Source organism: Mauremys reevesii, linkage group 20, assembly GCF_016161935.1.
Source record: "Mauremys reevesii isolate NIE-2019 linkage group 20, ASM1616193v1, whole genome shotgun sequence".
In the NCBI taxonomy this organism is placed as follows: Eukaryota; Metazoa; Chordata; order Testudines; family Geoemydidae; genus Mauremys; species Mauremys reevesii.
This window is the reverse complement of record NC_052642.1, coordinates 20,295,892-20,323,800: the sequence shown is the minus strand read 5'-3', so window position 1 is coordinate 20,323,800 and position 27,909 is coordinate 20,295,892. Positions and strand designations below refer to the sequence as shown.

The 27,909-nt window shown below is 41.0% G+C and overlaps 2 protein-coding genes across 6 annotated transcripts in view; one reads left to right on the top strand and one right to left on the bottom strand.

Moving 5' to 3' along the window:
• TEX14 (testis expressed 14, intercellular bridge forming factor) overlaps positions 1–20,307 on the bottom strand; it is a 105,036-nt gene extending 84,729 nt beyond the window's left edge. Inside the window, exon 1 of the mRNA XM_039508354.1 lies at positions 20,182–20,307. The gene's annotated coding sequence lies outside the window, so the exon portion shown is untranslated. The remainder of the gene's footprint in view (positions 1–20,181) is intronic.
• On the top strand, positions 433–27,909 carry RAD51C (RAD51 paralog C). 5 transcript variants are annotated; one of them, XR_005590209.1, is made up of 11 exons: positions 433–588; positions 2,685–2,943; positions 3,212–3,378; positions 4,021–4,154; positions 6,594–6,725; positions 9,955–10,021; positions 13,721–13,781; positions 17,034–17,094; positions 20,307–20,438; positions 22,605–22,738; positions 27,779–27,909. XR_005590209.1 is itself a non-coding variant. In XM_039508383.1 (10 exons), exons 1-9 carry the CDS (start codon positions 471–473, stop codon positions 20,412–20,414), a joined length of 1,107 nt encoding a protein of 368 aa, XP_039364317.1. In that variant the 5' UTR covers positions 433–470; the 3' UTR covers positions 20,415–20,438; positions 27,779–27,904. The 5 variants fall into 5 exon arrangements, 3 of the variants coding, with proteins under 3 accessions (XP_039364317.1, XP_039364316.1, XP_039364315.1); XM_039508383.1 differs by lacking the exon at positions 22,605–22,738 and having other exon boundaries at positions 27,779–27,904; XM_039508382.1 differs by lacking the exons at positions 22,605–22,738; positions 27,779–27,909 and adding an exon at positions 20,644–20,782.

Below are 27,909 nucleotides of genomic sequence, written 5' to 3'. Positions count from 1 at the left end.
TTTGCTAGGCGCTGGAAAGACAGCCCTTGCCCCTAGAGATTATGATCTAAAGAGGTCAGAGACAAACAAAATGGGGTTGGGTGAAAGGGATATGTCTCAAAAGCTGGGGGGGGGGGGCGGGTCGGGTAGAGGGCTGGGGGAAACCAGCACCTAAGGCTGCCCCTCTTTCAGGGGTGCCCAACCTGACCTTGGCACCTGACGTGGGCCCCGCTATATACACCCGGGCTGGGGCGGGGACGCCAGTAGGAGCCAGCAGTCTGAGCGCCTCATGGCTCGCACTGTGCGCCCTCCCCCGGCAGTGGAGGCTCCCTGCTGCCCGGCCAGAGTCGCTAGCTTGGCCGCAGCTAAAACTAGACAGGGCAGCGCCGGCGGGCTCCCGGGTCGGTGGGAGGGGACTGGGCTGGGCGGGGGCGGGCCGGGGCGGAGCCCAGGCCTAGAGCTCTGGAGGCGTCGGGCCCAGCCTGGGGACCATGCAGCGGGATGTGGGCAGCTTTCCCCTAGCCCCTGGCCTCCGGGCTAAGCTCATCGGAGCCGGGTTCCAGACGGCCCAGGAGCTGCTGGAGATCGGGCCCTGCGAGCTCAGCAAAGGTACCGGACAGGGACCTATCGGGGGAGGGGTCTGGTTTATCCCCCGCCAAGGCCCCGATTCCACGTCCCAGTTTCTAGGCTCTAGCCCAGCGGCGGCGCTTTCCCCCTTCGCACTCCCACTGCCCCTCCTCTTTCCAAGCCCAGGCCTGCACACACACCGACTGCCCCTTCCCAGCAGACCCGGACTGTCTGCCACTGTATAGCTTCTTCCGAACCCCATCTACGCCCCCACCGAACCTCACCCTCTGGCCGTCGTTCTCTCCCCAAGCCACCTTCCTTACTGGGGTGCTGGAACAGTTCTTATAGTACTGCAGCCCCCCTGGCACCCCTAGTTCCAGCACCTATGCTCCTTACCCTCTACCTAGGCACATTCTCATCCTCCCCAAGACCCTTCCCTACAGGCCATGTGCCACCCTGAGCCACCCCCACCCCCCAAACACCCCTCTAGCCAGGGACCTCCCCACTTCTCTAGTCTTGGGAGCTTCCTCTCTTAGGTACCATAGGCTGGGATTCCCCTCACTGTTCCATCCCCAGACACCACAGCCCAGGTTTCATCTTCAGTCACCCTGCTCCCTATCTTAAGATTCTTAGGGCTTTTCTTGGGTCTCCTTTCAATGTCCTCTCCCAATTCCCCCAGTCTGTACTGTGATTTTGAGCATTGATTATTAACAGAGCTCCTCTGCCTACATGGGAAACCAGTCTAGCACCTTGCTGGTAAGAATGGGGTTTTAACTGGCTAGTTTAATTAATTAATTAATGTGTATAAAGCACTTAACTTCAACAGTGCTCAAGTACTGTGGTTGGACTCCCTGAGAGGAGGGTCTTATCTCATCCAGGCTTCATGCAAGTCTGAAGAAGTGAAAGGAAAACATTTTCCCGTGTTTAATTATTTTTACCTATACTGTATCTCAGTAAAAAGGAACTGACTCTTTGACCGAGGATCCTGCTTTTGCTGAGAACTAAATGGAAATGAGACACTGAGAAAGGAGAGCTGTAACAGGTTACCCCCACACATACACATCTCAGGTTCTAAACCAAGTTAAGGGGTTTGAAATTGGTTACAAAGGTAAGGATCACAAGAAACTAGAATAGATCTTCCAATCCACTAAGATAAATGTATGAAATATGTTATCTCAGCTTTTATCTTTTCTCATTTCTCAGATCAAAGTGAAATAAATATATCTTTTCGTTGGTGGGCAGTTTCTATATATATATCAGAAATATTTATGTATCTTGCATTGTTCCATTACTGTGTATAACTTCACTTGGATTTGAAATAGGTCTTAGGCCCTGGAATATGCTTCTGTGTTATTTGCTGCTTATGACCACTAGGTGTCACTGTAATTTAGTAAAACTACTTCATAACCTGTGATTCTGAAGCCATTAACCAGAAGATGTGTTTTTGAAGTGATCATTATAGTCCCTGATGATATGACAACAGGGAATTTGTCTTCCCAGGTCCCATCCAAATCTATGACATACGTCACTTCTGCTCTCTCATTGGAGATCCCTTCTTTATCATGCACACTCCCACCTGAACTTGAACAAACCACATTAATTGCTGTTGGAGTCACTTCCTTTGTGTTTGGTTCAGCTCCTACAGATCTTATTAGTGGTGTCATGTTGGTATGATGAGCTTCTAGTGGGATAGAAACCAGTAGTCATTTGCTTTTCTGGCCGTGATGTGAACCTTTATCTTCTGGAAAAAAAAAGTCCTGTCATCACCAAAAGAGAATGAATATTAAAGAAAGCTGGTGTTAAGTGATTGGAAGAAGAAATTTATAGTCTGATTTATTCAGAGGGGCTGAGTGTCTGCAGCTTCCATTGACTTCAGTGGGATTTGAGTTCTTGGTACTTCTAAAAATCAGGCCACTAGTTTTTATTCCAAAGCTGGAGACAAATAGGTCAGCATGAGTAGTCTGTTTCCATCATTACTCCAAAAATATTAATACTTTTTGGCAAATCTTTTTAACTGGTCTAATTGCAGAGCCTACAAATCCATCAGAAACGGTCCTCTCTATTTATACTGGGACCTATTGTTGGTAAAAATAAACTGTTCCATGCTTTTTTTTCTTTTTCTTTTTCTTTCCCTCCAGAAATTGGAATCTCTAAAGAGGAGGCACTAGAAACCTTGCAAATTGTAAGAAGAGAATGTAACAGTAATGCAACAAAGACTGCTGGTGATCCGGAAGCTGTTGGGAAGTGCACAGCACTAGAACTCTTGGCCCAAGAACAGGCACAAGGCTTCATCATCACCTTCTGTTCAGCTCTAGATGATATTCTGGGAGGTGGTGTGCAACTAACAAAAATCACAGAGATCTGTGGAGCGCCAGGTGTTGGGAAAACCCAGTTATGGTATTTTATTTGTATATTACCTCTGTGCAACTAGGGATTTAATAATACTGAATGTTACTAGGACCAAAGTCCTTTATTCTTGTTGTTATGGCTGCAACCCCAGATTCCATGCTGTATTACAGAAATATCTTGGTGCTGGTAATATCTCCTGCTCAGTTTACCCCTCACCAGAACTAACTGTCACTTTAGAGATAAATCGGGAGTGGGGGGTTTTGATATATTATTTAATTATTGTTCTGTCTTTAACTCTTTTTGTTTCTTCTGACAGTATGCAGCTGGCAGTAGATGTGCAGATTCCAGAATGTTTTGGGGGGCTTGCTGGAGAAGCAGTTTTCATTGATACAGAGGGAAGCTTTATGGTAGACAGAGTGGTAGACATTGCAACTGCCTGTGTTCAGCACTGCCAGCTTATTGCTGAAACACATCAGGAAGAAGGTATATTACTAAGCCATGTTCCTTTCAGCATGGTAGGCTAACATTCTTATACTGGTGTATGTGCAAAACTAATTAAATGTAGGCAAGTTGTATTATGTTTAAAAGGTTTATTTTACATATAGATAGCTAGGAAGACAAGTTGTCAAGGTGTCAGGTCCAGCAGACTTGGCATATGAATATTAGGATCACATTGAGCAAATAACTTATTGATGTTTAACAGATTTGAGTGGACACCTATATCACATGAGTTAGTATCCACACATTAAATATTGTCTGATTAATTTTGACTAGTGTCATTTTGGTCAGCTGGCTTAACATTTATATTACTGAACAATTTTTTTTCTTTTTTTTAAACTTAGTTTTCATTTTTGCATCAGTCTTCTCTGCAGGTTTCAGTGAATATGTGTGCATATCCTGAGACAGCTTCTGATACAATTTCTAGAAGGTGATTATGCTGCCCACTTTCAAGCCAAATGGAAAGGAAATTTCCTTCCACTCTTAATTGTTGACTAATAACTTCCTTTTCCTTTTTTACAAATTTTCAAATGTTGTTTTTGTTGTTAGGTGCTGGAGACAGGGGTTGGAGGAATGATGAGAGTAATAATGTGTTGATCAAAGATTTTTTTTTTCTCCCCCCTCCAGACTTTCAAAAATCCCTGGAGACTTTCTCCCTTGAAAGTATTCTTTCTCATATCTATTACTTCCGTTGTCATGACTACACAGAGCTGCTAGCACAGGTCTACCTCCTCCCAGACTTCCTTTCAGAGCATTCAAAGGTAAGGGTTACTGCAGACTTAGATGAAAGATACCTTACGTATTTGGAGATGTATTGAAGACATTGAGGTTTTCTTCATTGGTGTGAGAAAAGGTTGATCAATCTGAGTTTCCAAGCAGACCATGAGCCTGGGAACTGAGATTTGGTTGCTGCCTAACCTCAGATGTAAAAATCTGTGCTGCTTCTTTCTCTCTCAACTCTTGCTACCAATTTCCTCTTCCTAATAATTTCCTTCCTTTTAACCTGCTTAATTTCCATCCTAATGCTATGACTCCTGAGGCACCACACCACAAATACTACATTTGCTTAGTGAAACAGGTGCCCTTGGAAAATGTATTTCTAGGTCATGTTTGCATTTCATCAACATGATGTAATGATGCCAGGATGACACAGTGCCAGTTTTCTCCCCCAGGGACAGCATCCATCACCAAAAGAACCTATCAGCATCATGGCAGCCAGAGGCTGACTCTTTTCTCTCTCTCAATACGTTTTCTGTTGCTATGAGCAACTTGAGCCTGCAGCTTAATTGTATAGTGGACAACTGCTGAAAAGTTGCCTAGGTTCTGAGTGTAACAATATTGTAATGCAGATTTCCTCCACCTCCTTTCAAGATGTTTAGATTCTTCAGGGAAAATCTCTCCCCAACAAGCTGCTCTGTGACTCCGTGCAACAGAGTACAAATGACTATTGCTTAGGAATGTTATCCAGGATACAGGTTGTATCTAATACTTCATTTTCCATTTTTGGATGATCTTTTTAGTTTTAGTTGTACTTGCCTCTGGTATTGCCCTGTCTTTGCCAGGTACTAAAGGTTCCTTGTTGTGTTGGCCACCCAGGAGAGCACACAGCCTCATTAGCACAGTGGCAAAGGGCTGCTATTCTGTTGTGCCATCTGTGCAGATTATTGATGCTTGGCTTTGAATCTGATATTCTGATGGTTGGGAATTACAAGACTCTCTGGTGATTTCTTCTGCAGCCTGATATGTGACCTAACAGACAGTTGCAGTGCCATTTTGTGTTAAAACTCGCCCAATCCCTCCAAGCAGCCTTAGAGCTAAGAGACAGCCTGGGAACTCCAGAACAGCTCCTAACTTTATTTTGTATTATGAATGACATGGATCCTTTTTTCAGATAGCCTTCGTGGGCAGCAGTATTTACCTCCATAGGTGCTGTCTACACTACAGAGAAGACTGATTTATAGTAATAAAAACAACTTCAGCTTGAATGGGTTAGCCGTGGTGTGGACAGGGCAACTGTTATCAAGATTAGGTTATTGTCTATTTTGAGTGCCTTAAACCCACAATTCTGCTAATTTTGTAACCAGTGCAATAGAAAGAAATCTGGTAAATTACCATCATACCTCAGTATCTATTAATCTGATAGGCATGTATATGGGGTAATACAATATGCCTTTCTAGTATACTGAATTATTGTACTGTTAAACTGATTTGCTCATTCCTGTAAGGGCAGGAGTGAATTTTATAGCCAAATATGAGGCACCAGACAGACACCTAGAATCTTGTGAAAGAGAATCCCTGGGGGGAAATGAGAGAAAGCAAGGGGGTCTTGTTTTAATTCTGATGATGTCAGCTCCACCTCCCATTTCAAATTCTTCTTTCCTGTCGGATTCCCAGTGCCATTTCCCAGAGTGACATTTGCTGCAGGCTTGTACGTTCCAGCCCTAAAGCTATTTTCCAGTGATGTGTTAAATCAATAGTACAACAACAAGGTTTTCCCATTGTCATTTTCAAGCTGTTGCCTTGCCCAATAATGCAAGAACTTGCAGAATCCCATGATTCTGCTGTTTTAGCAACCAGGCACTTGAACAATACAAGACTACCAGGTCTCCCTCCTATACTTGAAGCAATTTTGGCCATCGTAACAGCTATTGCAAATGAAGCTAGAATAAATCAAAATCTTCATCTGCTATGGATGGTGATGAGCCTGTAGCAGTGTTTGTATTCTAGTTTTAGCTAATGAATGCTCCAAAAGAAACTGCTCAGCAAAGCAAACATCTACAGGGACACTGAACTCCATAGCTCAGTGCCTGGTATATCTGTAAATTTCTGTTAAAATCCATGTTTCCAATCTTGATCTCTGCTTACAGCCTCAGTACCTTGATGAGTTACCTTATCAGTGAAGTTCATCCTGTTCTTTTGTGAGGGTGAAATTAAAATAATAGGAATTCAAGTTGAGGAGGCTGAAAAGTAATAATTGATGCTTAACTTTCTCTTCTCCTGTTTCCATTCTCAACCACTAATGTTGTCCAGCTTTTTATCTTAGCGTATTATTGGTTATTGGGCACATATAGATAGCAAATAGAAGATTTTAATTATTTTATATGAAATAGATTCTGATACACTTGAAATATTCTGTTGGATGTCATCACTAGTTTATAGGATACAAGCTTAACACCATATTTTTTGCTTTCTGTGTTTAGGTCCGATTGGTTATTGTGGATGGAATTGCCTTTCCTTTTCGCCACGACTTTGAGGACCTCTCACTGCGAACGCGGCTTCTGAATGGCTTAGCACAACAGTTGATCAGCATAGCAAATGCTCATAAATTAGCTGTGAGTTTGGGTGTGAGGTTGAGTCAAAGGAGATGCAGTTTTACAATATGCAAAGTACACAACAGGACTCTATTAATGCGGTTATCTGCTGTCTGAAAACAGCAAAATAAAACTGCAGGCATGCAACTGAAACTTGTGTTTGCCTGTAAGCAGATACAGTAGCTGGATATTAACAACTACCTGTTAATAGCAACATTTTGCTGGAAACCAATCCTGTACCATTGACTTTAATGTTAATGGAACTGGATATTAGCAGTGGTATACTGCTTATTCATCACGTTTTTTTGGAAAAAGCCCCCAGCTGCAGGCAAGTTTGTGAGGCTGCAGCCAGGGAAGGAAGTGCTGGTTTGTGCTTTCCCTGGCAAAGGCCAGTGCTCAGCATGTCCCAGAGCTTCCTTAGCTCTGCTAACCTATCCTGTGCAAAGGACCTGCACAGGAGCTCTGGGCTGGGAGGGGAGGCTGTGGGCAGAGCAGTAACAGGGTGGGGAGGGCTGCACCTCTGATGGCATAGCTGCACGGTACCTCTCCCTGAGCTGTATCCTGCTGGGGGGGGCTGCTCCCAGCGAAGGAACTGCTGGGACATGCTGAACCCCAAGCACCAGAGAGCACAGAAAGAGCTCCCTGGAGCTCCTTGAGCCCCTAGCATTGCCACTCACCATAGAAAGCCCCAGTATCTGGGCTGCAGCTCCCCTCCCCAGTGCTGCTCTGCCCGCAGGCATGTTTGTGGGGCTGCAGCCAGGGAAGACGCATCCCAGTAGTGCCTTCCCTGACTGCAGCCCTGCAAAGCTGCCTTCTGCTAATTAGCAACAACAGGATAATGGCAACTTTTTGCTGGCATCTGAGAGGTTGCCAATAAGCAGAATCTGCTGTAGAAAGGACACGAACCAAAGGGTGGACAGTTAGATAGTCTTTCTCTTGGACTTGGCTACACAAGTAAAATTGACCTGAGAAGTATCTTATGAATCTACTTAGTTAAGTGATCAAATACCAATTTGTAGAAGCCTATATTATTTTATACTTTCTTTCTTCGTGCCTCTTGGTTGGGGTAGGAATTTTAAGTATGATAGCAGATATAATAAAACCTGCCGGTAGTGGAGTTGAAGTTCCATGGTGTTTCAGTGGACTTTCCTTTCTCATGCTCTCCGCTTACAGTGAAGTTTCACTCTGCTACAACTGGTTTTCGCTATGCTTGCTAGTGAGAGGACTATTACTGTCTTTCCACGTGGATTATCATCTCCCCTCTCCTCTGGCTGAACAGTAGAAGAGAAATTGCTACTAACCTGTAGAAAGAAGGGGCAAAGACACACAAAGCTGACCACACCCTCTCCATCTGAGGGGACCGAAGTGGTGCATATGCGTTGTAGAGATGGAGGAGGTGCAGAAAAGAATCTACCACCACCATCAGTAAGGTCAAGAGGGAATGTTTTCCCATGGCATCTGTTTTATGTTACAGTGAAACACTACTTAGAGTGAAGTTTAATTCTGCCAAGTTGAACTGGCCTTTTGTCACTGGTAGCTTCTCTTATTAAAAACATCTAGAAAAAGGAGAGCTAGTGTTCGTGCCTTCAGCTTCTTCGCCCCACATGTGCGCACATTTAAATAAATTAGGAATCCTTAAATTGTCTTAGATTGGGCCTGCTGGTTTAGAAATAACTACCATTTTCATGAAAGGACCACATCGAGGGAGGAAAACCACTTTCTTTGCTGTGGTTTGGCTCATCGCTCTGGCATCCAGGGAACCCATAGTTTCCTGCCTGTAAATTGTTTCTGCATTATTTACCTCAGTATGCAAGTCTGCAAACGTGCAGCCATCTAGCCAGCAGATGGCATTCAGGAGCTATAGCTAAATATAGGGGTGTTTTTTGAGACCTTACAACACAGAGAAGCATTGTTCAGGAATTAAAGCTTCCACAGTCTCAAAATGGTGCTTGTCCATACAATTGCCAGGTGACTTGATTCCCTGTCATCCAGACTGCTGTCATGCAATCGGCTTTTGTCTGTATTGCTAAAAATAAATCCTTCCTCGTGTTTCCTTAGATAACTACAGGAAGGAAAAGCGCATAACTGCATTCTGCCAGTGTAACACATGTGTGCCTGCTGGTGACAGTAAGGCACACACATGAATTATGAAGGGCTTTCCTTCATGTGTAGTACCAGGGGATATATGTATTCTGTAGCTGTATTTTGTACACCTTTCTCTTTATTCCCATCCAGCCCATATATTAGTTGTCTTGCAAACTTGAAAGAGAATAGCTTTCATCATATAGGTCTCTTTCCTTCACCCAAATACCTATATATTTTGTTTTATTGAACAGGGAAGCAGTATAGCACAAACATCCCTTCCTAAAGAAATGATAAATCACAATGTATAGGAAATCGTCTAATGAATTAACTGGTCAGGCAAGAATTGCACAGCAGTAATAAAACCAAACACTGAAAGACCTTGGGTTTGGGATAGGTGCTGTTTTTTTCAGTAAACTGAAATGAATATTACAATGAAGAAAATCTGCAAAATTACCAAATCTAGTGTATCAAGTCAGCTGTTACCTCCCTTGCTCCTTTTTTATCTCTTTCCCACCACTACCTCCATTCTACCAGGAATCTAATCTAGACTGTCTGTGAGCCGCCTACGAAGATTCATGCTGTAAAAACACTCCCCCACTCTGTCTGTTCTCGTGCGTATTGCTTTGTATTGTACCTACTTGCGCATTTTTAGACTAGAAGCTGCAGGGATTCTGCTAATTGCTGAGCACATGCACACTTTGTACATCACTGTGTACGTTTATGGCACATTTGGGTGATGTCTACCCCTTTGCCAGAGGGCCTATGTATGTGAATAATAGAATTTGTGTTAACTACTGTTTAGATGTCTGTGTAATGTACCAGCTTGTATGATGTTTGGGCATCTAGGATGAGGAGAAGGTTTAGCTTTAGAGCTACAGTCCTGAATGAGGGCAATGCCCCCTCCATAGCAGACTGAAAATATTTTTGCAGAGTTCTACTAATCTGCTCTGGATAGTGATACCGTAAATGTTCCCAGCCTCTCTTTACTTGTGCAAAAGTCCCATTGCAGTCAGTGGGAGTCTTGCTTGAGTAATAATGGCAGCATTAGATTATTAATATAGCTTTTCTTGATGCAGACTTGGAAAATCAGTCTTTTCTTTTCTTACATGACAGTTTCCCTGTATTTATTTTTTCCTTCTCTCCCCCCCACCCCACTCCCTTTTAGGTAGTTTTGACAAATCAAATGACAACAAGGATTGGACAAAGTCAGTCCATGTTGGTACCTGCTTTAGGTAGGTGTTTTAGCCAGCAAGTTGAAATATACATTATCCTTTGAATGTTTGTTTTTCATAAACAAAAACCTGAAAATGTTGGCTGTAATTTCTGTGGCTGCAGGAAAATGCTGAGTATTGGCAGTAAAATTACCTGAACCTGTGATGACTTAGTGCTGCTGGTGGAGAGACCTGAAATACAACAAGCCATATTGTTTTCACTACAGGCCTCAGTTGCTGCTATTAAAACTAATACTACGATCAAATATGGCATCTGAGATCCCAGCCTAAAAAAGGATTTAATTTTTAATTTTTTACAATTTTGTTTTGAAAGCGCTGTTTTGTAACCTTTAAGTTGCAGACTGGGAATGTTACTAGTTTGAGCCTTTGTTAGGACTCCTAAATTTGACTGAATTGCTTCTTGAGGGAAAATAGTATAGATTTGCTGCTTTATTAAATGGGTACAGTAGCTAGTTTCCAGAATCTGAAGCTAATGTCTTGCAGCATGTCCCACAAAGACATAAGGGGTAATAGCCCCACCATGCTTTCATTTTCTTCCCCTACAATTGCCTGAGAACTTCCCATCCACACCCCTAAATATATTCAGAGACAGTGGCAAAGGAAACCTTTGAAACTGTACTCATTAATAGTTTCCAAAAGTGTTTCAGATTTGGTGCACACATTGGAACCATCGGATAACCTGTCCTTCACCCTGTGTAATCGTGAAGAGATGGGGAGATTCTGTGTGGGGCACTCTACTTTGATTTATCCTATAAGCAGGGTAAAGATACCCATACAAATTACTCTTGTCTATCCCATAAGCAGGATGATCTGTATGGGAATGTCTACTGTGCTTACAGGGCAGACTGGAACAGTTTGTCTGAAGGATGGAGATTTGGCCTAATTAAGCTTTAAATTTCCTCTCTTTCTTGGTTTATGTTGTAACTTAATATATTTAATGTCATAATTAGACGGGGAAACCTTCTCTGCATACAGCTTCACCTTCTGTGAATCAAGTAATGATTGTCTTGATTATTTGAGGTGGGGGTGGAGGGAGGTGGGAGGTAAAGATGTTCCCAATGAATGTTCAGCCCTTGAACCGTTTGGCACAGAAGTAAGATGATAAAATGAACAAATACAAGGCATCTCCTTGGACAACATTGGATTTTGAACTGTGCATCCAGATAAAGACCTTGCTTTCAGTATCTGACCCTTTGTCGTCTTTACCTCCTGCTCTCAGCTGTATTCATTATTTTTGGCAGCCTTTCTGGCTTCAAAATGAATTAAAGCTAATAGATTTAACCTTGTTTAACAGCCAGTGTTTGGAAAACTGCTCTGTTTACTGGGTCATAGGGACAGTGAAGAATGTGAAAGGAGTCCATTTAGGTGATAGTCCCAAGGTGTCACAAACTGCCTTGCGCAGTTTTGAAATTAAGGATTTTTTTGATGACATAGCCTCCCCATTGCAGAAGACATAAACTGTATGTGACTCTTCCCTAAATAGGTGTGCAGCTATATAGATTTGTTAAACTAAATCGCATCTCCTGCTACAGGGAAGGTTTGTCCTCAGCTGGTGAAATATTCAGGCTAAGAGGGCCTCTGCTCAGCCACATTTCAATTTTAAGCAACTGCAGCTCAGAGGCTGAGGATTCTGAAGTGGCACAAGGCTGTGTGCAATTTGATTTGTATTTACTCTGGAGATCCACCTATTTTAAGTGTTGCATTGGAGAATTAGGAGAGTGATTTGAAGGCCCTCTAGATCAATGGTTCTCAACCCTTCCAGAGTACTGTACCCCTTTCAGGAGTTTGACTTAAAACTACTTGCTTACAAAATCAGATGTAAAAATATGAAAGTGTCACAACATGCTATTACTGAAAAACTGCTTACTTTCTCATTGTTACCATATAATAAATCAATTGGAATATAAACACTGTACTTATATTTCAGTGTATAGTATATTAGAGCAGTATTAACAAGTCATTGTATGACATTTTAGTTTGTACTGACTCTGCTAGTGCTTTTTATGTAGCCTATTGTAGAACTTGGCAAATATTTAGATGAGTTGATGTACCCTCTGGAAGACATCTGCGTACCCCCAGGGCTACGTGTACCCCTGGTTGAGAACCACTGTGTAGATGGTACATCTATGGCAATGGTCTAATAATGAGGCTAAAGTAAACTTGTTCCTCAAATGTTGATTACAGCCAAAGAATGATGGCTTGTTAGCATCTAATCTATTTGTATCCAAGTCAGCGATTTTCAGCCCTGCTGCCTCTGGTTGTCTGTCTTCTATCCCCCCCCACTGAATGTTGTTTTGTTGATTAGTAGGCCATAGAAAATCTCTCAAGAGTTCACAAGAGCTTTAATCCCTAAAGTGTTATTCGGTTTCCTAGTGGAAAGGAAGCCCTAAATTATGAATAAAAACGAGATGCTGGAAGGTATTAAGTCAGGAGCTTTCTGGGAAGGGGGCAGCTTTCTTTCCTACTGCTGAGAGCTAAGATGGGTGTCCCTCGACATTTTTGTGTGGTATACTTATCCATTAGGTCCAATATTAATCTGCAGCCAGTTTAACTCAGAAGCATCTCATTTTGTATTTTTTTTAAATGAAATATGCATGGAAATGTTGTTAAAATGGAAATTGCACCCATTTGTAAAACTCATGGTCATGGTTCTCAACTGGAGGTCAGAACATGAAACACAACCTTAAATCTTGCTTTAGCATGATGGAGTGGGGCCTGGCAAGTTGCCTTGAAGGCCTAGATGTATTAAGCTATTTAATTTGAGGATCTTTTATCAGAGTTCTATTGCTTCCCCCTCCTGTGTGCAGTAATTAAGATGTGATGGGGTGGGACTGGTGACAGGTCAGAGGCAGACAAATATACTGATGACTCAATGCAGAAGTTATGGGGTTGTGTTGGGATGAATAGGGGATGCTAGCAGTACTTAACCGGATGACTGCTTTAAAATCCAATCCATCTTCTGACTACAGAATGTCTCCTGGAACATACAAAGAAAAACATCTGCTAGTGCTATCTATAAATTGATTCACATTTCAGCTCGTAGTCAGATGTGAACAGAAATAATGGGATTACTTCCCTTGAAATGGGGCAATTTCCCCAATTTCTCAAGTTTCTGAGCATTCTACTCTACTTCTTGAATAAGTCAGAAGAGGGGTCTCAGAAATGGAGGATTTAGCATAGCAGTCGTAAGCACTTTAATGGTCATAATATTCCCTTCTTATGATCCAAGATTTTGGGAGGAAAATAGCAAAGTTTGTGTGTTTACAAATAGAATTGAGAGCCAGATTATAACTGCCTTGAATTTAGATGCTGCTATATAACCACTATACTTTTTTCTCTAAAGATGGAAAAGCTCCTCTTAGTCATACTTTCATGCTATCACTAGTGTCTGTCCTCTTGCTAAATGTATATTAAACCTTTTTCTGAATATAAAGGTATTGCTTCAATCTTAAAACACACACACAAAAATCCAGGGGAGTAGATTTTATTCCTTGACCCTACAAATTGGTAAAATAATTAAGGAATCCTTATATACTTATTTCTGGGGGGTATTGAGTCAGATCATTTTTGTTTGCAAGTTCAGTCATCTTTGTGGATGAATGACTTTTTTTTTATTTGCTGTTAAATTTATTGATGCTAATGCATTGTAGGAGACAAAGCAGCATGCAGGATTTTTTTTTTCTTTTTTGTCACTCTTAGGGGAAAGCTGGGGACATGCTGCTACCATCCGTTTAATCTTCCACTGGGACAACAAACAGAGGTAAGTGAAAGTACAGGCTAGTAAATTTACAGTGTGTGCCTACTGTAGCTTTTATTTGAGAATCTATTTCAGGTTAAACCCAGCGGCCAACCGGGATCTGAGTTTGATTTCAGGTCTTGGTCTCCCATTCTCTGGGCCGGTAGGGCCCAGGAGTACTACAACAGTTACTAGGTCAGCCCATTAGTAGGGTGGTCACCTTTCTGACAAACTCCTCCCTCCCCATGTGATCAGCATGCTGCAGCACTATACTATGTCTTTGACAGGATGTCATGTAGCATCAAAATATCAGTCTGGTGGCATCAGTTTCAAGAGCAATTTGGAGACTGGTGGATAATAAACTGTACTTGCCATTTACAGCTCTCTTCATCCATACACCTCAAAAAGTGTCACTAAATAAGGTAGTGGGGCGAAAACAGTGTTCTTGCACTTCTAAGCCCTTTTGACCTCACGCATGGTATGTGTGAGATCACGCCACATGGCAGATGCCATATTATATGAAATGCATGGTGGGGGTGGGGTGGGGGCGGTGTGTGACACCAGCAGGGTGGGATCATGCCAGTGGGGGGCCAACAGGAGTAGAGTACCTGTATTTTAAAAAAACCAGGACAAACTCTGCAGGTGGGGAAACGGATGCACCAAGAAGCTTTGTGTGACTTTGGGCAAGCCGGTGTGTACAGCACTTAGCACAGGAGTTCTCAAACTTTATTGCACCCTGTCCCCCTTCTGACAACAAAAATTACTACATGATCCCAGGAAGGGGACTGAGGCCTGAGCCCACCTAAGCCCCACTGCCCCAGGTGGGGGGGCCAAAGCCTGGGTGGTGGGGCTCAGGGCTTTGGCTGCAGCCCCGGGTGGTAGGGCTCAGGCTTTGGCCTCGGGCCCCAGCAAGTCTAATGCCAGCCCTGGAAACTCCATTAAAATGGGTTTGTAATCCACTTTGGGGTCCTGACCCACAGTTTGAGAACCACTGACTTAGCACAATGGGGTCCTGGTCCATGACTAGGCATTAAAGTAATAAAATTAATTAAGAATAAGATCTTCTGCCTCCTAATCCCTGGCCCCATCCATTGGACCATTCTGCCTCCCAAAGCAGGATCTCCCTACTAAAAACTGAAGCACCCCTTTCCTTTCAGAAGAGCTCCCTTTAGTTCTCCTTCTAACAGATGGTGGGAAATTGAAGGGGAACCTTCAGGGCTCAAAACAAAGAGGGTGACTCCCACCACCCACCTCAGGGAGCAGTTTGACTTTATCTTTCTGTCTGCTGCAATGTGACTTCCCCCGCCACCACTTCTTTTTTCCTTCCTTCCTTCCTGTATGTTCCTAGCCCACTTCTTTATCTGCTCGCTTGACTTTGTCTTGCACATAATATCAGTGTGTAGATATAACTATGGCAGCATAAAACCTCCCTTCTACTCCCTAATCCTCTGCAAACAATGAACAAACTAGACCAGCTGTTGGGATTTTGTTGTTGTTTTAAACTGGAGAGAGAGCTGTGATTTTTTTTTTCTTTTCTGCATTTGTGAGAGACATGGCGTGATTACACCAGGCTGTTTGTTTTGGAGTTAACTTGACATCCCTGATCAGCCAAAAAGCCTTTAGGAAGAGGGACGCTGCATCAGCATGTGGACTCCAGATGGAACAAAAGTTCTTAATCATAAATACTCACAGAAAATAAAGTTTGCAGTGACATTTTGACTGTGAGGCCTGCCTCCTTCATGAACCCACTGGAACAACTGAGGTATATTTAGCAGATAGAGAAAGCAGAAAGGGTCACTATGCATAGAACATTCTTCTTTGCCTTTATATGTGGCATGCATCTCCTTATGAGTGACCTGCAAAGCTACTACAGTTTTGAGTGCTATTGCCTATTTTAGACATGCAACAAACAGCAATAAACAAATTGTTATATCTGTAAATGATCCAGATATAGCTAACAATCCATGTAGGCTTTGCTATCCTTGTTTCTATAGCTGTTATTGTGGAGCTCATGTCACTGTTAGTGTCTTCCTGCCTTGTCCATTATGCTTTGGTTAAACATGATATCTGCCTGTCTCTCCACCCTGCCAGCAATGGAAATTTCAGTGCTTAATTACAGTGTGGTTTGTTGCTGTGAGAACAGACCCAGTTGACTCAGAGGCAGCTAGCAGAACTCCAGCTGAGTGCCATAAAAACATGGCTTATGCTGCTTGAGATTTAGGCTATTTTGTAAAGTACAACCGACACTTAAAGGTTCTAAGGAATTCCCTATATAGTTAATATGAAGTGGCACTCTTCCTCAGGCTGTAATTACGTGCTCTCTAATAGAATGGCACCTAAGGGAGAAAAAAAACACCTAAAAATAATTAACAGGATCCTTGGCAGGGTATCACAGTTTGGAAGGTGACAAATTGTTGCAAGGCAGAACTTTTTCCTTATGTTTCTCAAGGGAGAGTATAAGCTTTAGGGAGGTGTGCATTCCCAGGGCTGGTGGGACAAAATCTCTTGCTGTTCAGATATTTTCTAGTTGTTTTTTTGGTATTACAGTGGTATGTAGTGGCCCCAGCCAGGATTGGGGCTCCATTGTGCCAGGCACTGTACTAACACAGTACAGAGATCGTTACTGCAGCAGACAGCTTACAGTCTAAATAGACAAGAATGACAGAGTGGGAAGGGAAACTGGCACAGAAGGAGTAAGTGATGTGCCTAAAGTTGCATAGGTCAGTGGTATGGCTAGGAATAGAACAAAGGTCTCCTGTGTCCTAATCCAATGCCCTAGGCACTATATTATATGTATAAACCTGAGAAACATTTGGGAAAAACTCCTTGCTTGTTTCCGAGCTTGTTGGAACGTACTAGATACAGTTAAACCTGTCTTTCAGTTGTTTCTCAAGGCCAAATCTATTGCTTAATGGAATGGAGCAGAATTGTACTCAATGTCTTTCCGAAGTGAAACACTTCCATTATTATCTGCATAGGGCCAACAGCACCTCGTGTACATATAAGTAAGGAAGCAAGGTCTCCGCCCTAAAGAGTTCACAATCTAAATAGACAATGTGCTATGCCCCCAGAATTCCCATTGAGAACAGTGCTGAAACTTTTGAAAATTTAGTTGTTTTATTTAGATACCTAAATGGGAGCTGTTGAATGTGGTGCTCTTTTGAAAATCTGGCCCTAAAAGCCTAAAGTTCGCTTTATATTGCGCTTCGAAACATTGCTAAATCTTTTAGCAGAGTATATTTGCTAATGCTAACAAAACCTGTTTTGTTTGACCAGGTTGGCAACATTGTACAAATCACCGAGTCAGAAGGAGTCGACCGTACCTTTCCATATTACAGTTAGTATTCATTTTTGGGGTGAAGATTCAGGGATGGGAGGAGGGGTTTATCCAAAAGGATGCTTGCAGAAGATGTGTGTACAGCTCTGAGTGCACAATTTGGTCCTTTAGAACATTGTATGCAAGACAATACTGGAGGTAGCCACCTTCATACAATGCTGAGTGACAAATTACATATTGTGATATCTGCCTTTATGAAGTGCTAGAAGATGTACAGATCCAAAGCACTATATAGGTACAAAGTAATAATATTATCTACGTTCTGTTCAGATTAAATGAATTCCAAACTCATCTCTTCAGTTGTCATTTAGGTAGCTACATGTAATAATTGTTTGTCACAGGTGCTCATAACATGTTGCCATAGCATTTCTTGCAGATTTTTAATGGTGTCCATAATATCCGAGGTTTTCATAGTGAACAGAAATCAAAGATTTTGTTCATTTCATTTACAAACCTTGGGAGAAAAAAATGTAATTTAAAACATATCTTAATCTTCTAGTCATATTTCTAGGTGCCTTTTCCGGTCAGATTTATTTTGTAAAATAGACCAATTCCACTCCATCCCTCCATACAATCTGAAAATGTGGCACTCTCTTGAGTGCACTGCTATCAAAGATTGGTTGAAATTTTAGATTATCCAGATGTTGTCCTTTAGTCTTGTTGAACTTCTTCAGCATAGATTTCAAAGGATAGATAAATTCCATGAGTGATAAATTCTGTATCTATTTCTTCCATTAAATTCAGGTTTGGTGGTAGCCATCCTATGTACCCATTCTTAAATATCATCTTAGTAGTTAGACATTCAGTGCTGCAAAATTTATGATCGAACATATCTGCACCAAGATACAAAAAGCTGGTCTGATAGGCCACTGTTTCTCAACCTTTTTGATACCAGGGACCAACTTGCTGCCTTCCTTAAATTGTGTCCGTGAGATCTCAGGGATCAGTGCCAGTCCACAGACTGGTCGTTGAGAAATGCTGTTATAGGCACTTCCATGCCTGTAAACAGACAGGCAAAAGTGTGTGGTCTGAGACACAGACTAGTAACTAGGCACTCCTGGTTCTGATCTGGAGAATGACACCCTTCCAGGTTATTGGCAAGTCAGTTCACATCTCTGTCCCACCGTTTTTTCCACTTGTAAAATGGGGATAGGACTTTGCTGTCGCACAGGGGTTTTGCGGATTAATTAATTAGTGTGCTTTACATGTTCAGCATTAAGTACTAAGTGTTATGAATTTCAGCATGACATTTCACTTAACTTTCCCAGATTTTGTCACTTTGTAGCTTAGCAATGGGAGACTGACACAAAATCTGTAATTCTAAGTGGCCAATGAATGTTTAAGTTCTATGAACACAAGAGCTCCAGGTCTCCAGGACTGTCAATGACATTCCTTTTTAACTGGTTTATAAAGTTAACTATCCTTAGTGAGTCTCCTGTCTGTAGAATAGGGATAAATTAAAGAATAACTTTGTTATCCCTATGTAAAAGTACTAGCATACTCCATGAAGCTATACAAGAATGATAGCTCTTCTCTGATGTCTGAAAAGCACGAGGCTGAAAGCCAAGTACCTTCAACACATGCACAAGGTATCCAAGAACTTCATACTTTGTCATGCCACTGCTTACATAACTAATGGAATGCTTCATCTAGGAGTCGTGTGTGTTAGATTAAATGAATTCTTGGCTATAGGTCAATCTTTATACCGAGGGTAAATGGCAGAGAAACACTAAACTTTAAGATTCCCCATTATACAGTTTAGAAGAACACTTGAGATGCTTAAAATAGCAGATGGATGGTACAAGTTCTGCCCTTGTGGGATCTCTTCTTTTTAATTTTTAATTTTATTTAAAAAAAAAAAAGCCCCAGCAAACTGTATGTGGTGAGACATTTAGAAATACACAAGAACTATAGAGATTGGAGTTCAGTCAAAACGTTTTTACTGGCTTTGTTTCATGGATTGAATTGGTCTTGCGCATAGGACCCACTGGCATTTTATAAAAGTCACATACTTGATAGTAATTCTACCTGATTTTTCACACAGCACCAACCTGAAATGTCAACTCTTCAGAAATGCTCTCTGCCTCTCCATGTGTCTCCCTGAGCATTCAAGATCCTGGCAACAATTTTTTCTCCTGATTAACCCCTTTCCTTCTCCAAGGCCCTGCATTGTAGTCACAATCCTTCCCTCAGAGAACAACTGTGAGAGAGTCAGCACTGACCCTTAACTATCTGGAGAGATCAGCATGAGATGCTTCCTGCATAGCATTGTCAGTCTAGAGAGCCAAATCCAGGGCTCCCACTTCATAATGTATAATATCCCTTTTCCTCACATGCATGTGTCTGAAATGTCCTTTGATAGACACACACTTAACATAAAATTCATTTTCTGGACCTTTATTATTTGTAAACTTTTTAAATCCAGAAATTCTGAACCATGAACTAATCCTAAAGCAAATGCCACTGATGCTAAACAAATTAATCCTCACTATAAGATCTCATTTTTTTTTTCTGTGTCTGTCTTTGGTCACTTCCACATTCTGACCCACATTTTGGTTTTGGCAGATGAGGTACATCCCAGCATGCCCCATAAATCACAGTTATTGGCCACAAGCACTCTTGTTCCTGCAGTGATGATCTGAGCAATTTGATAAGACAGATTCAGACATGCTTTTCTGTAACAACGTGATGTCTTGTTGCAATTTTCAGATTAAAAAAACCCCCAACTTTTGTCCTGGGGTTTAAAAGTTCCCGTTTTTGAGTGCAAATGTGATTCTAGCACTGAATCCTTCAGTGCTTGTGTCTCACTTCTGAGGGAGTTTTGCTTGAGTAAGAACCAAAGGATTTGGCATTCAATAGGCAGTGTAAGTTAATTTACAAAGTAGCGGTGCTCCATAGCCATAGTGGTGATTAGTGGCAAAAGGAAAATGATGGCCTGATTGGGGATAGGAAAATATCTTTATAAGCTCTCTTCTCATTTTACTTTTAGTTGGCCTGTAGATGGAAGAACTTTCTTATAATTCTGATCTTAGCCTGGATTAGGAACACTTTAAACAACTTCTCTAAAATAAATGACATTTTTCTGACCTGATTCTGATGATGTGTTGCACCAGTGTCACTCCATTAACTTTGAGTTACTCCTGATTCTCACCACTGTAATTGAGATCACAGTCAGGTCCACTGTTGTTGTTGGTTTTGTTTGTATCTTACAGCCTCATGGCTTCCGGGATGTGCATCCTCCACCTCCAAGCCAGACCCCAGCAGAAGTTGAAATTAACCCTCGAAAACGGCCACGGATAGAAGGGGACAAACAACAGTGATACAAAGGATAAACTTCAACAAAGGTGATACATATGAAAATGTTTTCACTATAAACATTGGTCCAACATCCAGGGGAGCCTGAGAGACTATTTTAAACCAAAACTGCTGTGTCCCAAATTACTTTAATATTAAACCCAGAATATCCAAGTTTGCATAATGGTAGTGCCATTAAAATGTTTATTTTTATGACCTAATTTGGCTTTACTAATAAATGTTTTCTACAACCAGGGGCTTCAGCTTCTTTAGTTGAAGAATATTGTAGCTGCTACTTGTATGTCTGAGCACGAGAGAGAGAAACACTTGCTCCATGGAACAATGGGATCCAATTCAATACATCAGATGACATAAAGTCTTGATTATGCATTCGCTTGTGTGTGCAGCTGAACTTCAATAGGGCTCCGTGCAATGGTCTGTCCATATGGAACAAGCTGCAGGATAAGGGCCTCAGTCAATGAAACTGAAGCACCTGCTTAAAGATAAGAATGTGTTTAAGTGCTGTGCTAAATCAGGGCTTTAGCCCTTAACTACTGCGATGTCCATGTTCGAGACCAGTCAAAGCTTTTTAACAGCTGAAGCATTTGTTACTGGCCATGGTCCGACACAGCATACTGGAGCAGAAGGACATAGGGATTGCTGTACTGGATAAGACCCAATCTTGGTGAATGGGAAACATTTGAGGTCTAATCTACATGGCTGGATAGTCTTCAGCCTCTTTTCTACCTTTCTTCTAATAAAGGATTTAGTATGGTGATCCTAATCACTAGGGCATGTTTTGTTTGTGGTCCTAATTTAATTTAGAGAAGAGAGATGGGTTTCTTAAAAGATAGCAATGTTCTAGGAGCTCCAAAATCTAAACCGAAGGGAAGAACATAAATGTACCCACTGAAAATGCAGCAAAGATCTGGTCTCTCTCACAGAAAATATACCTTGAATGACTGCATGGCAGTTCAAAATATTAATTATTGCAAGAACATGGGGTGTGTGTGCTGGTTACCATAATATCTGGATGCATTTTATGAGGTTTAGATACAAAAGCAAATATTTACCACAAGGGGAGTATTTATGTATTACTTGACACCCTTGAACCACAGAATTTGCCAACTTGATTGCTGGGGAAACCTAGCCAGCAGCCTAAATAGGAGATTCAAGTTGTGGGAGTCAGTAGCTATAATTTTTAATTTAGTAATTCATCCTAAAATTGACTTCGCTTGGAAACAAAATTCAGTGCTGAATGTGAGTCACAAAACCTCCTCCTTTATTTAAAATGCTGAAAAAGAGAGTGACAGTGATTTCTGGATCATTATAGTGTTTAGATGTAATTTGCATAATACAATACTGAGGGGAAAAATATTCAGGTGCTATCATGAGAATCAGGTATTGTCAAAATTAAAAATCCATGAAGATGGGAGAGCTATGTTGCAGAGGAAGAAAGACGGCGGGGCTTGTGACTCAGACAAACATTGCAATGCAGGAGACACAGGCAAACAAAAGGATTCTACCGCATGTGATGTCAGCAACCAAATGCTTCATTTGGGAATAATAGCTTCCTACGTCTTGCAGTGCTAGAGAAGGGGGAGTCTGACACAGTGCGCGTGCCTGCTTAGCCACATGGAAAACTGCATTGATTAAGGGTCTTGTAGCACCATTTTTAAAAGCACTGTGGATTACTACTGATGTAGATACTGATGGTTGCTACTCTGTAAGGATATTTATGAAAAAAGCCTTCTCTGTTTCAGTTAATTTACCTTATTCTAGTTTAAAGTGAGCAACAATTTCTCTATCTTCAAGGGGAGTATTTAAAGATCTCTCATATTTAATGCTAAATTCAGATTACTTATTATTACAATTATTACAGTAGCACTTGGAGACTGCACCTGAGACCAGGTTCCATTATACTAGGCATTGTACATAGAATAGTCCTTCCTCTGAAGAGCTTACCATCTAAATAGATAAGACAGACAAAGCGTACCAGGGAAACAGAAGCACAGAGAGGTAAAGTGACTTGCACAAGGTCACACTGCAGATCAGTTGCAAAGTTGGGATAGAAGGTAGGTCTCCTAACTCCTAATGCAGTACAGTAGCCACTGGATCACATCATCCATAGCATATTTCATCTAAAGATCTCAGTCATTTACAAATGTCAGTTAAGCCTTACAACTCCTAAACAATGTATTCCACCTTGTATGTAGGTGTGAGACTCTGAGTACATTGCCATGACCTAGAGAAGAATTCTGTGTAAGCTTGAAAGATAGTCTCGCTCACCAACTGAAGCTGGTTCAATACAAGATATTACCTCACCCACCTTGTCTCTCTAAACTCCTAGGTGAGTCATTTCATCCCCATTTTCAGATGGGAAAGTTGAGACATAGAAAGATTAAATTGTCTAAGTCACACAGTTTAACTAGTATTGCTGGGAATAGAACTCAAGCCTCCTGACATCCAATTTGTTCCTCTAATCATTAAATACACTCCCTCTGATTTTACAAGAATATGTATTTACACTAATATGTATTTTTATATTGTTTTGTTGCCTAAATATCAAGGGAGACCTGTTTGGTGTAGAAGTGTTCAGAACATTAGCTTTATGCAAGAAAATACAGCTTCTGGTGTCAACCAGATTAATTTTTTTCAGAAAGTGCATATTACATAAGGATAGCTTAAAGGAATACATTTTTGTTTTCATAACTGATGGATTTTTGCACTGTTCTAGAAGGTGTCAGATATAATAATTTAGTGGCTAACAAATCAGAACACCCCCTCAAGGCAATGTGGTCTTATGAGTAGCTTCCACTGTTTTGTTTTTGTTGGGGGGGGGGGGGGGGAGTTTCTGGAGTAAACCACACCGGTGTATGACTTACACTGGGACAGTTACACTGTTGTAGCTACACTAGTGAAAATGCCTGGTATAGGCTAGCCCTAGAGAGAAGGATCTAATGGCTGAGATAAAACTAGATGTAGTGGGCCTGATTCAATACGCCTTTGCATCAGAAACTCTGCTGGAGTCCATTGAGCTACTCCAGATATACACTTGTGTAAGTGAGAAAAATTTGCCCATTGTTTCACCAATGAACTCTCTGTTTATGTTTTTTTGAGAGAGTGGCTGGAATCCTTTGTTGCACTTTGTCTATTACTTCAAAGCAGCAAAGTGACGAGAATTTTATGATTGCACAAATTAAGATACTAATCAGCCAAGTTTGCAGCATTGAATAAAACAAATATCAGCTTGTTTGGTTTGTTGCTTGAATGCCAGTCATCTCTAAATGCAAGAACTGCAAAGATAGGGCTGAGCTCACTATCACATTAAACTTGCCTATGGTGGGAGGAGCTATTGTGTTACCACAACAAAATTCCAATCTCTACCACAGGGTTTGGCAATAAGAAAACATGGTGACCGTGATGTGCCTCACCTAGCAGCAGAATGCTGCTTTGAAATGCTTTATTCTAGGAAGAGAAAATTAACAATTTATTTCCTCCTGACTCTAAGTGTTCTCTGCTTTGAAAACAGCTTTTTTCATTAAGAATCACTGGGAAACCAGTTAGCTTCCAAGAAGAATAAACTTAAAATGCATAGGTGTGGAATAGCTTTGACTAGATGTGGCATCAGGGTTCAAGTTATGAGACCAAAGTGCCTCCATTTATGTCAATGGCAAAACTCCTGTCCCTGCTGAGGTCAAAATTTGGAATAAAAGGCCAAAGTGGGGGGGGGGGAGAAATCTAAAATGTGAAACCAGCTCACTTATTGGTGAATTTAAAGTATTTTTTTCTTTGGCAGTGAATACTGGAAGCTGGTTATGGTTGGAAAGCTTTATAAAAAGTTTGCAGCATGCCCTGCAGGTGGTCAGACTCTGGATGCTCATTCCTCAGCTGAATCCTCTTACCCCAAAATGTCTTTTTGTCTGGCTCTCATGCTATAAGAAAGTGTTGATGCTGCTGGAAAGTGGGTTCTGCTGTGCTGACTCACTGAGCCAAGTATCTTATTGCCCAATACAGCCATGAGGAAAGTGGGAGTGGTGCTGTAAAAACAGATGATCTAGGGTTAGGGCTGACCAGTCAAGACAGAGGAACCCAATAGGCAGCCAAGCCTGGGGAGAAGGTTTGAGCTGAACTTTCTCTTTTTGGTGATCTCTTTGTTAAAGTCATCCTGAGGGAGAGGTTCAAGTTTTTTACTCTAAACAGCATGTGGACATTTAGTGAGAGAGATGCTGGAAAAAAAAATCGTGTCAGATGAGATAAGTCATTTATAATAGTGGTTAGTTGACTAGTTAACTTTTGTCACTATCAGCATTTACAAAATTAATGTACTTTTTTAGGACTAGGTTTAGAATGAGATTGGAAAACATTTAACTGATAGATTGTCCATGGCAAAATCCTTTCCTCCCAAGCCCATCTTTTTTTATTTGGTATGAATTGTGTAAATTGGAATGAGAAATCATTGAGACCAGGGTTTTAGCAGACTGTTTATACTGTGTTTGGGATCATAATTAGGTAAAAAGACACATTAAACAGTATTATTCTGCCTTAATTTACAGTGATTATATTTGTAACTTACGTTATGAGGTAATGAGGGTTGGAATGATCTGTTTTTCCTAAGGCAGTGGGGCTTGAGTGAATTTTACCCATAAATATATTCACTATTAAGCACCAAACTACAAACTTGTCTTCTGCAAGCAAGAAATATTTGTTAATAACATCTGTGCTACTGTAATATTATAGAAACACTAGTCTACATAGTCATGTAGAAATTATACAAATAGTGATCAGTGCTAAGAGCAAGAGATGAAAATTACTGTACAAGGAGTAGAAATGTATCATGCTGGAAAGATTACTGTATTTTCGACAGGACAATATATTATGTCTTACCTGAGGGCATTGTTTTCCAAGCAATATTTTATAGCTGATTCTTGCCTGCTGTTCATTTTATTAAAGCCCAGTTTCTATGTTCAGTGAAGTCAGTGGGAGTTTTGCCATTGACTTCAATGGATAAGTGTCAGATTACAGAAATCACATATTTTGGTTTCAACCAATCGGAAAGCAAGTACATGTTTAAAAAATAAAGTTTTAATATAGTTCATATTAGAAAGAAAGGAAACTATGCAGAGGTGATGAAGTGGCTCTTACTAGGTCTTGGCACTTCCCATGCAGCTTCTTTGCAGTTATGCGGGTGAAATTCTAATTTAGTATGGTATCATACATTGGTTGATTTGGGGGTTTAAAATTAATCACTGGAGTTACAGCAGCAAAGTACAAAATACATTTGATCAGCGTTTCTCAAAATAATTTTTAAAAAGTAACAATCTTTCTGGATAAAAGAACAAGTTGGTTTTTTACATGCAAATTGTGCCTCGTATAAAATATTGCATGTGAATATAAGATGTTAGTTACATCCTTTACACCACCACAGGCCTCATCTTACATTTGCCTGGTAAAAGATTTGGAACCCATTACACAGCAGGTTGTATTAATCTCTCCAACAGTCACTCATTTTATACATTTCTGTATTTAAAGATATGCTCCTATGTAGAGAGGTACCTACTGAGATTTTCAAAAGCGTCTTGGCACCTCACTCCCACTGAAATCACTCTTGAAAATCCCACAGGTACCTATCTGCATCTTTAGGTGCCTAAACACCTTTAACAATCTAGCCCTTAACCTCTCTCTTACCTTAGGATGAAATTGGATCCACTGCACTGGGGTGAATTTCACTCTTAGTGATTAAAATATCACTACTTTATCTCATATGACAGGTGCTATAGAAATGAAAAGTATGAAGGCAGGGCCTAGTACAACAATGCTGTCAGTAAGCCTTGTTGTTTGCTGATAGCCCAGAGCTCTGCTCCACTCATCTCCATTTAGTAGGAGGGAGAATACTCATACTCTTATGAGTGACTGATTAGTGAAGTGGATCAGCCTCAGAGGGAACTTACTGGATTCTAGTATACTCCTGTGTGTTGTATGATCGCAGGCCTTGACAGCATCCAGCACACACAATCATGGCATGGTCATGAGTGTTTCCAAGAGACAGAAACCATCCCTTTGGCACTTATCTACAACCACATTTCAATCACACGTGATTTTCTGGCACATCATCTTTGCCTTTGCTTAAAAGGAAACAAACACAATACATGTTTGTCTCTGCTACTACAGTATTTCTTGTTCTGTTTGCAGCTAGTTTCCAGGGGTAGGCCTCTTGGGGTGCTGCTTTTCATTCATTCTCCCTCCTGTGTATCTCTCTCTAATAATTTTTCAAATCTAAGTAGGGCTATGTCTGCACTTAAAATGCAACAGCGGCACAGCTGCAGCTGCACTGCTGTAGCACCTCAGCATAGCCATTCATTACAGCAAGGGGAGGAATTCTCCCATTGCCCTAGTTAATTCACCTCCCCGAGAGACAGTACCTACATTGACAGAAGGATTCTTCTATTAACCTAGTGCCATCTACACTGAGGGTTAGGTCGTCCTAACTACGTTGCTCATGGGTGTGGATTTTTCACACCCCTAAGCAACATAGCTGTGTCAATTTAACTTTTGAGCATAAACCTGGCCTCAGTAACACATGGACTTTTTCCCACTTCTGCTATTCAAACAATGAGCTGAATGTTTTGAGTAATGCCTCTAAAGGATGAGAAGGAATGGTAGGATCGTGTCAAAATAATTTGTTTATGGGCTTTTCTGTGATGACACACTATTGGAGCACATCACAATAAATATATTGAAACACCTCCAAATATTTCTTGATGTTCCCAAGTATATTCTACATGCCAATGTACTAAAGTTTCTTTCATGGTTAAAAAGAAGCATTTCATCATGCTCTTCCATACAATTCAGGTCACCTCCCCAAGGCCTGCTCAAATCCTGCTACACTGTTCACTTGTACTTCTGCTTTTTATTCAGGAAATCAATTGGGGATTTGACCATGAGATTAGGATGTGGGTAGTATTAAAAAATGTTACCTATGACATGAAATTTCATTCTTGTTTTCCTGCTTTGAACATTTGGCTGCAAATGTGTTGATAAATATGCCACACACCTCATTAACTCTCTTTAAGTAGGAATAATAAGTATCAGATTGTAAATGTCAGTTTTACTAACACCGTTTTCCACATAGGCCATAAAGAAAACTAATGTGTTATGTAAAGGAGGCCCTGAGGGCTAGATAGCATCTCTTCAGGAAGATATTAAAAGAAGTTTTTTATAGGTACACTTTAAAGGTAACCGAGAAAGAGGAAAAAAGTGTGCGCCATTTATTTATTGCTTCTACATGTTGAGTAAAGAAAGCTTGAAAAGTAGAGGATTGTTTTTTGGGGGGATTGGGGGTAGGCTGTATGTTTTTCTTTCTGTATAGCTTTTTATATTTGCATTTCAGGTCTTGCCTACCCTGTTTTTCCTGGAAGACAATATGAACCACTGGACTCCTAGTAAGACTGTAATATCACATGAACAAAGAGTGAAACCGGAACAATGTAGTGGGGCAAGGAATTTTTAGTCAAACTATTT